This window comes from Oreochromis niloticus, linkage group LG4 (genome assembly GCF_001858045.2).
Source record: "Oreochromis niloticus isolate F11D_XX linkage group LG4, O_niloticus_UMD_NMBU, whole genome shotgun sequence".
Taxonomy (NCBI): Eukaryota; Metazoa; Chordata; class Actinopteri; order Cichliformes; family Cichlidae; genus Oreochromis; species Oreochromis niloticus.
Genome location: NC_031969.2, coordinates 32650284 through 32662925, shown reverse-complemented (window position 1 = coordinate 32662925; position 12642 = coordinate 32650284). Strand labels below are relative to the sequence as shown.

The window sequence follows — 12642 nt, the reverse complement described above, 5'->3', positions numbered from 1 at the left end:
AGGAGACAGCTAAAGACTTACAGAATAAAGACTTCTTAAAAAAGGCCCTAATATTGACACCCTTTAACCTTTAATGTTATTTATTTTACTTAATGCAGAGTAGACCAGTTTTTATTGATGTCCAGGTTCAGAAGAGTTGTAAACTTCTTCCCTCAGTCTATTCTCTGTCTGAAATCCCGTTTTAGCTCCCATCAGCTATTCTCTGATTGGACGTCGTCTGGAAGCCTGGAGGATGAGGGGCAGCACCCAGTGCCAACTGTAACCCTAACAGAGTGTGGTGTTTAGCCCACACGTTGTATTTATATCTGTTTCTTTTAATATGATATTTCATATCAGCGTCTGACACTGCGACACACACAGGCTTATGTAAAGAACCTGAAAGCAAGCAGTGTTTCCTTCCCACAGATTTCCTTTCTGTGAATCCAGCCAAAGATGTTTCAGTGGAACTGCGCTGGCCCCTCAAGGGCTTTCCAGGAACCGAGCTTTGGTTAACTTGGATATAATTTTGGGAAGCGCAGGAGCATTTCCAAGTATCTCCCCGCTCCTCGCTCACAAACGCCGAGAGCTTCAAATCCTTGTTCAAAGAATCAACGATTCAGGTTCACCAGCTCGGCCCGCAGCCCAACGTAACACTGAGTTATTGTGCAGCTTGTTTTTCACTTCATTGCACTGTTTTAATAAAGGCCCGTGGGGCACACAGCAGACTCTCTTACCGCGCGTTGTCTCTGCCGTGAGATTTGATGAAGTTCATGTTGCGGTATTTGGACAGGAAAGCCACCAGCTGGTCGTTGGTCCTGAGGAGAGACGACAGCTGTGAATCATCAGATCAGACTCCATCTGACCGGGAGGTGTGGGTCACAGAAACAAACACACCCCGGCCCCATGCTGCGAACACTGCTGTGACTTATGTGTTTGGACCTCAGTATCAACAGTTTCAGTCTGTTTATGTCTAGAAGACAAGCAGTTTGACAGCAACAAGGTTTATAGTCGATGTTCATGTTGTGACGTCACCATGAGCTTCAGTGCTGCTGTTCAAAACGTAAAATTACAACAACTACAAAGATGAAAATGAAATGCAGAGAAGATGTTCACATTTCCCCTCAGGATGATCGTGACACTCGGCGCCATCATCAGGTCAGAGCGGTAAAGTGAAACGTCTGCTGGTTTTTAATCCCTGTTGTTAGCAAACAGTTTAACAAATCTCGGCTAAACGCAGAACTCTGATCTCAACATCATGCAAGTTAGACTGCCGTGACGAAAGGGGAAAAAAGGAAAATATATCAGATATACAAAAACACAAAAACCTAAAACCAAACCTGGATTAAACAAGTCTAACGTGAGTCTAAAGCCCGGCCCACACCTCGTGCAAAACCAGCTGGAGCTTCATCCAAAAAAGAGTCTAGGTGTTTGTTTTTACAGTTAAAGTAAAAGCTGGCGTGTGAAAAGTTAACGTAATCAACTAAAATAATATAAAAGCTATCAGAAACAACACCGTGCTCTCACAAAGATAAAAGACAGTTAATTTTGTGTTACTCTCTAAATATCCCCCTTTAGAAGATAAAAACACTTTTAAACAGCAGCAGTACTAATCCAGGCTCAAACCAGGTGTAGTAATAACAACTCCAACATGTTGGAACAGCCCACCGGTCATGTGACCCCAACTCTAAACTCTTCATAGGACTATTTTTGAAAGCATCCAGACTTCAGCTGCTCGTAACACCAAATCAGACGGACACTGAAACAACACGGCAAGAAATTTTCATGCTTTTATTTCATCTATCGAGCACCTTTTTATCTTAGAGCTAATTTATTGTGTTATTTTTCTCATCTACTCTTTTGGTGTACTGTGCTTATTTTTATTACATATGGTAACTATTTATTCTTTTTTTGGCTTTATTGCACTTTTTGACCTATTTTACTTAATCGTTCTATATTCAGCCTTTACATGGTGTTCGATTGTTTTTATTTAGATTTTTACTGACTGCGATCATGTATTTAACTTTATTTTTCTATTTAATTCTTTTGTGTAATTTTTACCTCAGAGTTATTTTGTCATAATGAGCTGTTCTACTTAAAATAAAAATATGTTATTTTATTTCCTCCTATTCTATTTATCAAACCATTTTTACTCGAGTAACTCTACTCCATTAAGCTGTAACTTTATTTTTTTAAACGCAGGAATTTCCCAACTTTTGGAATAATCGGATTTTAACTCCTCCTGTGTAATCACAGCAGTGTCCTATTATGTAATAATTCATTCATATCTGATCCTGTCATGATGTCGTGAGCGTTTGGCCTCCTGAAGAACAAAAACAACACCAAACCAAACATTTAGGTGTCTGATGAGGACTTTAATTCCTTTAACGGCCGTACGTCTAAGCAGGATGCTGTTGCTGACGAAGGATGCAGCTCTTGTTGTAAACTGTGCAAAAACAATCGAGGTGATGCTGCGTGGCTGTTTTTTGGGACAGCTGCCCCAGTTTATTTACTTCCTCTTCCAGGCTCGGCTTCAGCGCGAGGCCCGAAGCGAAGGCTGCACGCTCACACAGACTCTCCCAGCACGCACAGCGTGAGCCTGGTGTCGGCCCGAGCTGCAGACAGGACAGCAGACGCACAGATCGCTTTGATTACAGCTGATTACAGTCGTTAAGACGAACCGCAGGCGTGCATGTGTGCAGTTGTGGCCGTGTTCGTGTTGCTGCTGTGCAGAGGCACAGCAATCTATAGCTGGTCGTATATCGCTAAAGATTTCTCACATGTACTTTGGTAAATTATATTTAGCTATGTTAGCTGAGGAAAACTTTCACTTTTTGACAGCTGGTGGTCGTTTAGTGACGTTTAGCTAAAAAATAAAAAACCTGGAAACAGGTTTGGATGCATAGAAGCAGAATTTGTAGCTTGGGGCTGCTGTGGATTCGGATGCTTTGACATCTATTAGAGCTGAAACTGTTTTGTTCCCTTCGTGTTGAGACACACGAATTCGTGTTTCTTTGCTGACTCACTGTTTATATACACTGACCTTTTTTTCTAAATAATGTGACCTTAACTATAAATAAATCATTTTAGAAGGAAACTCAACAATAACAGAATAGTTTCATGTTATCGTCTTATTGTTTTCTTACGTTTGTTTCTTAAATGTATGAACGACACATTTGTAACATAAACAGCTGGAAATCATCCGTTTGTATTTAGCTCCTAATCTGAGCTGATCACAGTTACTGGGTTGGCACATCTCTCAAACTGGCCAGCAGTGGTGAGTACATACAGTCACTGAACGACGGTGCGTCTGTGGACAAAGCACTGCTCTGTGGGATCATGTTTTTATCTTTGTTCTTGGACAAAATGAAAGAAAAAGGTGATTTTAGTGTTGTGTCTCTTCCTTGGGTGAGGCCTCTGGCCCACAGCTGGCCCACAGCTGGCCCACAGGTTTATGAGGGCCAATCTGACTACGTAATTATTCATGGAAACATACCTTTAACTTTTTATAAAACAAAAAACAAAAAACTGTTTGTTGCAATCTACATGCAAACACTACAACTTGTTTTAAAAAACATCTGATTAAGTTTTTGCCTGCAGACAGACGGGCCGTCCATGACTCCTGCCAACGTTCAACACACACATGTGCAAAGATAGCGTGACGATGAAAGCTAAAAGAACTGCATACGTTAAGTTTATTTCACCTTCCTCCTCAGCTGGATGAGGGCGTTCCCCTCTCTGCTAAATCGGAGCCTCCGTCGTTTAGCCGTCTCACTGTCAGAACAATATAGCCTTATTCTGCCAGTGTTCATCAGGACCAGCGATCAATAAACTCATTCACTACTTATCCAGATCTCCCAAAACCTTTCCTCACCCCTGCTCCAGACTCTGGACACTTCATGGCACCAGAAACTCCACAGTGGATCTTAAGACTGACTGCATGAGGCCACGAGAAAACAGGTCTCGAATCTCCTGATCTGTGACCTTCCTGATGGTTTTATGGTCTCAATCTCCAGTTTCAAGTCTGATTAAATTCAAAATGATGTAATCTTTATGAATTATGGTCCACATTAGGGTCCAAGAATCAGATTATGCTTTTGGGCGGGTCTAGTTATGACAGACATGTTGCAAACATCAGAGCATGTCGCACAAACACTCTGCTTACGAGGGGCAGCCAATCAGAAGGTGGTTTGCTTTAAGTGGGAGGGGCAAGAAGATGAGTTGAGGGGCTGCACAAAGAACCGTGAGAAGATAAACGAGGATTATTCAAAGCACCTCTAGTAGAGTCCAAGAATAATATAGAGTGTGACGGGTTCACTTTGAGCTCCTCTCTGTCCTGATTAACTGAACGTCGTCCTCAGAGAGCGGACTTCCTGACGCGCCCTCCTGCTGTGCTCATGCACATTTCTGTCTGCTGCTTTAACAGTTTAAGAGCTGAAAACTGCAGAGACTGATCTGCAATCTTACCGTTTAGACATTTGGAAGAAACGTTTGAATGTTTAAATGAAGAAAGAGAAAGCTGTGTGACCCCCTCTCCACTGCTGCCATCGCTCATGACGTCACAGCTATCGATGGATGCTGTGGTGCTAATGCTGCAGCTGTGTTATTGATTTTAGCCAGAAGCATGTTCAAACCATCGCTGCTATGGAGGACAGCAGGCCGGTGCTGTGTCTGCGTGAGCTCATGAGGACGGAAAGATGGAAAAAAAAAAAGACTGAAAGATGAACACGTGTCATCAGTCTGGAGCTCTCCACAGAAACAGCTTCGTTTAGATAAACGCTGGCTTTAAACAGTCCTCTCAGCATTAGGGCTCCAGCTCTGATTTGGAGAAGTAAATAAATTTGATTGCATCTGTGAGGCTTTTAGCTCTCGGTCCAGACTCCAGGGTGTGGAAATCTGAAAACATCACTTTGGAGTTTCACTGTGTACAAAGTCAACAATGACCTCAGCTGCTCAGCCGTCCACCAGTAAAGTTTAAACAACCTTCAGCCACCTTCAACTTTCCATTTAAAAGCTAATATCAGAGTAGCCTCAGGCCTTTCAGGGTGACAGCTTTCTCTTTGCTTTTCCATGCATGGTTTGTTTATGTTTGTATTTCTGCTGTGTGTGACTTAATTAGTTCATGTATAGTTGATATGTCTATTAAAACAGCAAACCAACCGCTGGAGGTAATAAAACAAATGAGTTACATCCTGAGAGGAAAGCAGGACGGAAACTTTCAAGGATTTTATCAGAGAAACTGATTGATGCATTACAAACGTTGTCTCTTCTTCCCTCACAGAGAAGAATGTCATTAGCAAGGGCCGCAGCCACATGCTAATGACATGTTGGTGTGCTGCGAGTGTGCACGCCATCGTGCTATGCTCATGTTGTGGACCGTGGCCGGTCACTGCTCAGAGACAAACATGCAGGAAATCTGGCTGATTGATCAGCTCTACAAAGAGGTTCACTCAAACTGTGAATGTGAAAAAGTATTTTTGGAGTGATACTTTTACCTGTTTTTACAGATTATAAAAAGTGGGAAAATGAATAAAAGCTCACTTGAATGTGAAGACTGTAGTTCTTATTTTGTCTCTTTCTGTTAACGACCAAAGGACAGATTATCTTTAAATGGTAAATGGCCTGGATTTGCATAGCGCTTTACTTAGTCCCTAAGGACCCCAAAGCGCTTTACACATTCAGTCACACACACATTCACACACTGGTGATGGCAGCTACATTGTAGCCACAGCTGCCCTGGGGCGCACTGACAGAGGCGAGGCTGCTGTCAGTTATCAGTTATCAGCAATAACTGATAAAGAAAATTTGGTTTCTCTCTTTTTCAGACTATTATCTGTACACCATAGATATGGTCCTGTGGGAAAATTCCACCAGAGCAGCAGATCCTGGAAGACTCAGACCAGCCACGCCACATCCAAAGTAGACACGGAAACTAATGGTAAATGGTAAATGGCCTGCATTTGTATAGCGCTTTTCTAGTCCATAGGACCCCAAAGCGCTTTACACTACATTCAGTCATTCACCCAGTCACACACACATTCACACACTGGCGATAGCAAGCTACATAGTAGCCACAGCTGCCCTGGGGCGCACTGACAGAGGCGAGGCTGCCGGACACAGGCGCCACCGGGCCCTCTGACCACCACCAGTAGGCAAACATGGGGTTAGTATCTTGCCCAAGGATATTTGGCATGCAGCCAGGATGCAGCCTGGGATCGAACCACCGACCTTCTGATTAGTGGTTGACCTGCTCTGCCACCTGAGCTACAGCCACCACAACTACCTGCGTTTCTGTGTCTACATCCCTAAATGAGTTTCTGTCATGCAGCTGAACAAGTGTACCTGATAAATTGGCTTTGAATGTATATATGTGTACACATACTGTTATGCTGGTCGGTGCAGTTTTTATTCTTCTCTTGTAACTATATGATGTCACAGAGAGTCGTTATAGGTCTCTGGAACAGAAGCTCCACCCACCTGCCGCGCCGACCCTCTGTCACACCAGCACATACTGTGGATGCGACGGGTAGAGCTAAAACCAATTAGAACAACTGTGTGATGTAGCTCTGAATGCCAAAACATTAAGAACAGGCTTGAGTTTGGTTTTGTCCGAGCAGCGTGGGTGGAAATGTGAGCTCTGAGATTCGTCTGCTTCCAGGATTAAACTTCTCAACAAACTGGCCTAAAACTTTAAGTCATTCATAAATATTTACAAGAAATAAGAATGTGGATCAGATAAATACTTGATGTTATTTTAGAGCCTTCTCAGAAAGAGCACAAAGACACTGGCTATTGATTTGTCTGAATGCAATCATACTTTTCTCTTAAGATTTGCACCTAAATTTGGACTCTGTTGAAACTGATTAGGTCACAATGAAATCTGATGAACTTAAACCAATATCCTGGCTGAGGTGCATTAAAGTGCAGTAGAGCTGATTCCTTTCACGTGTCACCCATGTGTGACCCTCTGACATCCCCAAAGCCAGCTCACACTTGCTCCTAAATTGCTAGAAGACCTGCCTGAGGCGTTTACTCAGGAAGGCGAGAAGCAGCTGGATTCTCAACATCCCTGCACCAGTTCAAACACACCGATGAGCCAAAACTTATCCTCCACCAGCCTATTTATGTAACCTTGTTACTGCTGAGCGGATCACATAATTCAGGACTTCTGCTGATCAATGCCGATCCCTTCACTCAACAAAAAAAAAGATCCCATCAAACTGAGACATGGGACAGCCAAGAAGAAATGCTCTGCTTCAAAGCTGCAGGCTCACGGCCCGCTCTGGTTTACAGTCGTATAGATCAAGTTACCAATAAACCACAAGAGCATCAACTCAAACAAACAAGGCCCACAGGACTGGGCAGATTAGTGGCTGTTAGCTGACATGGTGCTTTAACAAATCAATAACATGAGCAGCACAGCTTCCACAGCCATCTGGGATCTGTACTACGAAGCAAGCTCAACATACGCAGGTTATCTTCTCTACCTGCGGTACAGTCTGAAAGCTACACCTGCAGCCGAGGAAGCACGAGGAAGGAAGAAGCCAGCAAGAAACACTGGCAGAAAAAATGTGTCAGTTAACAGATTATCAGCATCACAGCCCCACAAGAAGAGCTGACTGTAATTACAACGCTGTTCGCTGCTAACGTTCAAATGATGACTGACAGTGTCAGGCTTTTACATTCAGGAGCAAACCAGACTGTTGGATCTGAGAGCAAACAACACATATACAACCTGATCTAGACCAGGAAGTAGCCTGACTTACAAATTTTATAAAAGGTCATCAAGTAATGACCTTTTAGACCAACTTTAGGTCTGAGACATCTTCCAGCATTGGGGCTACTGTTGTTCATGGGATTAACTGGTGAGTAGGTAGTTTTGGAAAAGCTATTAAAACCTTATTTTCACCCACTTTGTCCATTTAAACAGATCTGTGGTTTTTTATCCACCAAAGGCTGTTTGTATTTCTGCAAATCCACCTTTTCTTACATCACCAGAATCAGTCAGATCACATTTGCAAACGCGACATAAACTACAAGACACTTTCAGCTGGGGCTCATCTTCACACTGTCATCACATCAAGAAACACGTTTTAATATCAGGTGTAAACTTGAGTTCAGGCTCTTACCTGATGGGGTAGTCTGCAGCGCTGAGATTGATGAAGAAGTCCCAGGACCAGTCGGCCATGCTGAGGAGGTCCTCCATGCTGCGTAGGTACATGGTCAACAGGCTGGCCCCGCCCCAGATGGTGGCCATCCTCCAGGGAGTCACCCGCACGTTTGGATACCGGCTGGCCAGAGACACCACCTCTCTGTGGAGGTAGTTGGACCTCTGAGAGAGGGAAGGGATCACAAGTAAGAAATATGACAGGTGTGATAGGCTCCACCCCCCCGGGATCCACTGGAGATGGATTTTTTCAGCAGTTCAAACAGTTTCGTTGCTGTGGACATCGACAGAGCTTCAAAACTGCTTTCTCAACCATTTCACAGGATTTATAAAGCTCACTAAAAACGCACATTTAGCTCCATTTTTCAGACAGTGTTTTTTCGCAAGAGTGAAATCAAGGGTGTCGGATTCGTCCCAAGAGATGTAGACTGGGCGTCATACTGTCGACTTTGTAGTCACTGCTGCTAAATGCTTTGGTGCAGGTTTAAATGAGGCAACAAGCAATGTTGCCTGAAAGTGGCGTGTTATGATGTAAAAGTCTGATTATGAGCCGGTGAATGTGGCACAAAGTTTTAAAGCTTGTCAGCTGAAGACGTGAAGAAAATAACAGATTCAGATAAAGTACTGATGGACCGGCGGTGGGGCGCTCTCTAGGACTGTGGACAGCTTTGCAACAGAGCGTGCAAAGACTCATGGGACTGTTAATGTTATTTATTCAACCTTTATTGTAGCAGGAAGTCCTGCTGAGATGAAAATCTCTTTTCCCTGGGAGACCTGTTTGAGCCTGAAGCCACGCAAACTCTCAATATAATAAAAATGCAACAGATACAATTTATAGTGGAGCTTACACACCATGATCTAAAACAACAACAGCAGTCTTAAGATAACACACAGTCTCTGCATTCTTTACATCAGAAACATGTTTAAGTTTAGATGTTTTGCAGGATTAGTGTTATTAAGTATTCCATAGAAAACTCTGTCACGCCCAGACAAACAAAAATCCTTGTTTAAGTTGTTCCACAGCGAGTGTTCCATCATTACTACAGTTTGTTCTCTGATCGTTGTCTTAATTATCGCTGACGACAGTGTTGAGTTTAGGTAGCAATGAGCTACTAATGACTGAGGCCACTGTGCTGACGTTCATTAAGTGTAACTGTTCTTTAAAGCTGCAGTGTGTCCAAGTCATGCTGCAGAAGTGAGATCTCTGTCCCAGTGTTGGCATCAATTATTATTAATTACGTTTTCTTCCCTGTTTTATGCTTTCCTGCTTTTTTAAAACCACACATTTTAATGAGTTTGATGTCTCAGCGTAGCAGAGCGAAACATAACAGGTTAAAGGGGATTCCCGCCTCGTTCCACCGACAGGTTTGTCAACGAAGCGTGACTTTTTTATCAAGTTCATCTAAAAGAAATGTGACGAGAATTAAAAGCACCAAGGCTGAAACAACAAACCGAGCAGAGACATGGTTCCACAAGTAGTTTAACCTGACCCCAAGTTAAAACAAATCAGACCTTTACCAACCCAGCGCACTCGATCACACAAACAGGAAGTACCTGAGCAAAAGAACGAGGCGGTATATACAAGAAAAGTGAATTAATCTGTTTATACAAGAAAAAACAAAGAATATAAACCAACCACGCGGACTAAACCTTACATCTTTTCATGAGGAATACACGACTGAAAACTGAAAGCAGCAGCCTTTTCAAACAGCCGGGCAGCTGCAGACGCTTCAGCTGCAAACCCACGAGTGCAGCCATTCAGGGGGAAGCCTGCAGGGAGACCCTCCCTCACACATCATTTGAAGCCAGTCTCAAACTTTCTCCAGCATTCCCATTTCAAAAACTGGAAAAAGTTCAAACCCCCACAGAGGACACAGTCTGGTTGTAACAGCACAGCACTTCAGTCCCAAACCTGTAGCTGATGCCTGGTTAAGGGATAAAAGCTGGAACTCCCTTTAACCCTTTATGCTGGGCTCCTAAACCTCTTTAATGGGGGCAAAACAAAGTCCCCAACCATGACCTCTGTGCACCAGTGGCCCCTGGACTTCTGGTTCCACCACCTTCTTCTTTTGCTTATGTTTGCTGTTCAGAAATGTAAAAATGTTTAATTTTGATCAAGAAAAATTAAGATATTACAAAAAAACCCTGCTCTGGGTGACGGTCAGCAGTCCTACCTGGTCCACGTGGATGTAGTAGTAATGTGAGGTGTGGTAGATGGCTTTGAAGAGACGCTGGAACTGACGCGAGGCTCGGCCGTGGACGACCAGCACGAAGGCGATCCGTACAGGCGGAGAAGCATCGGAGGCGTCCTCGTCCCACTGTACGTTCACATTAGCTTTACCTGGACAGGAGGAGGTCGGTTAACATCTCGCTGATAAATCCATGAATCTCTGCCTGTGTGAAAAGTGTTGATCCCATCCACTTCATACTAGCAGGTGAGTTTTATGGTCTTATGAATAATAGTCCTTCTTTTTTAGCAATTACTGACAAACAAAATCCATTCTCCTACTTCTCTGCTTTTTGATGCTAAGATGGTTCAATTCAAACAGGTAAGGTAAAGAGGGCTAATATTTAACTGTCAGTCATACAAAGATAGACTCCAAAAATAAAAATATGGACCTGAAAATAAGCAGAAGGTTTCCTTTTTAAGACATCAGCGTCACTTCTAAGCTGTCTGCAGCTGGCTGCGCCAAATCTTGTACATACAAACGCTCTGACAGCCTAATGCCTCCTCTTCATCCCGCGGGTCTTGGCTTGCTTGGCTTTAATTAGTGACCTTTTTGGGCTGTGGAGCATGCTGGGATTGGAGTTTGAGGGGGGAATGACAGCAATCAGGCAGCTGAGTCGGACGCAGAGGCAGAGATGCATCAAATACGCCCAGGGACGTGCACAGAAACACCAAACTCCTTAAAAGACCAAACGCATGCCCAGCTTCACTCTGAGGATACAACCACTGGTGTGTCATCAAAACAACCTATAATCAAATAAATTAACCCTCAAACGGCCCTGAGTAAATCGTTAGTCAGCCTTTCCAAAAATAAGACTACAAACTGCTTGTTTAATTAGGGTGTAATTATGCTGGATGAGCATCGTCCTCCTCTGTGTCCATTCATGCTTCAAGTCCCTGAAAATAGAGCTGGCACCCGTGAGGGATGCCTCTTTGCATCTACGGCACGTGCTCAGTTAAAAATGTTTCTGAAAGGGTAAATTTGGAAGGCAAAAATCCCTTTTCCACTTACTGCAATCTGCCACTTCAAAGCAGCCACTTGTTCATGTCCTTTCTGTCTTTAAATCTGTCGCCCATTCATTTGCTGACAAATGAATCACTATGTTAACATGAAAGGATATTTCAGACCTAAAATCATAGGTTAATACATGCAGACTATGAATAAATCTCGAGGTGCTCATACACGTGGAAATTTAGTCGCGCTGACACCCAGAGCAGACTGCATCCTGCAGGCTACAAGTGATGGATCGCACCGCCACAGCTGTCAGCTACGCGAGGTAGAGCACATTACAGGACGTGCAATTTACAGATTATCAAAGTAATCTTTTTATATCTTCATGCCAGGTTCAGACAAAGAGGGTGGGCAGCTCTCATCTTGATGCCACCTACACATCCATCCTTCAGATGGTCAGTAAAAACTATCAAACTGTCTCGGTCCTGTGTTTCGTATTTTTGGACACTCGCTCACGTATTAAAAACAAAGACATGCACATCAACTTATCAGGTTTTTCTTTATATCTTCATTATGTCACCATTTATACTCAGATGGCATAAACGGCTGTTCATAAACACCAAACAATACACAATAATAAATACATATATTTCTTCTTCTTCACAAGCTACATGTTCATTATATAAAACACAGTAATCATTTACAGGCACTGTTACCGTCACCGTTTGACGAATACTTATTTCACAGATATGCATGACACTACATTCCTGGTACCCTCACTGCAACTGATCACATGTAAATAACAAAAATATTTTATCACCTTTGCCACATTAAAAATAAATAAATGCCTGTGAGACAGCTCACAATGTGAAAGCCGTCTGAAGTGACACATTTATTCGCCCCGTGCAGCCGTCTTTGGGTATTTTCTTAGAAAGATTTATCGTAAATAAGAAACGCACAGCTTTAGAAATCAATGAAAAATCGATCGGATGCTGTTATAAACTGCACAGCCAACATGTACTGTAATGTATGTGCATTAAATATAGATTAAATCTAGATGTGTATAATCCTGGTATCCAACACAGTTTATACAGTAAGTTTCATCCAGACTGAATAATATGTCTACATACGCTACAGTCATAGTAAGAGTAAGCATGTCTCCATCTAACGTCTCCATTAACGTCAAGTAATCTCTGTAATCTGATTCTGTTAGTGTTTAGCATGTCTGACTTTTTGGGTCTTCCTGCATCTTGCCGAGTCTTCGTCTGTGTTACTTGTTCTGTTTAGGTTACTTCCTGTTTTATTTTGACAGTAAAGTGT

At 42.9% G+C, this 12642-nt stretch overlaps 1 protein-coding gene across 3 annotated transcripts in view; it reads right to left on the bottom strand.

The window, feature by feature from the left end:
* Positions 1 to 12642, bottom strand: part of LOC100703873 (xylosyltransferase 1) — a 41830-nt gene that overhangs the window by 17013 nt on the left and 12175 nt on the right. For all 3 annotated transcript variants that reach the window (XM_025906472.1, XM_025906473.1, XM_003442574.5), the window contains exons 3-5: positions 10318 to 10484; positions 8106 to 8308; positions 714 to 794 (exon numbers count right to left, since the gene is read on the bottom strand). In XM_025906472.1, the coding sequence (XP_025762257.1) occupies positions 714 to 794; positions 8106 to 8308; positions 10318 to 10484 (451 nt within the window). The remainder of the gene's footprint in view (positions 1 to 713; positions 795 to 8105; positions 8309 to 10317; positions 10485 to 12642) is intronic.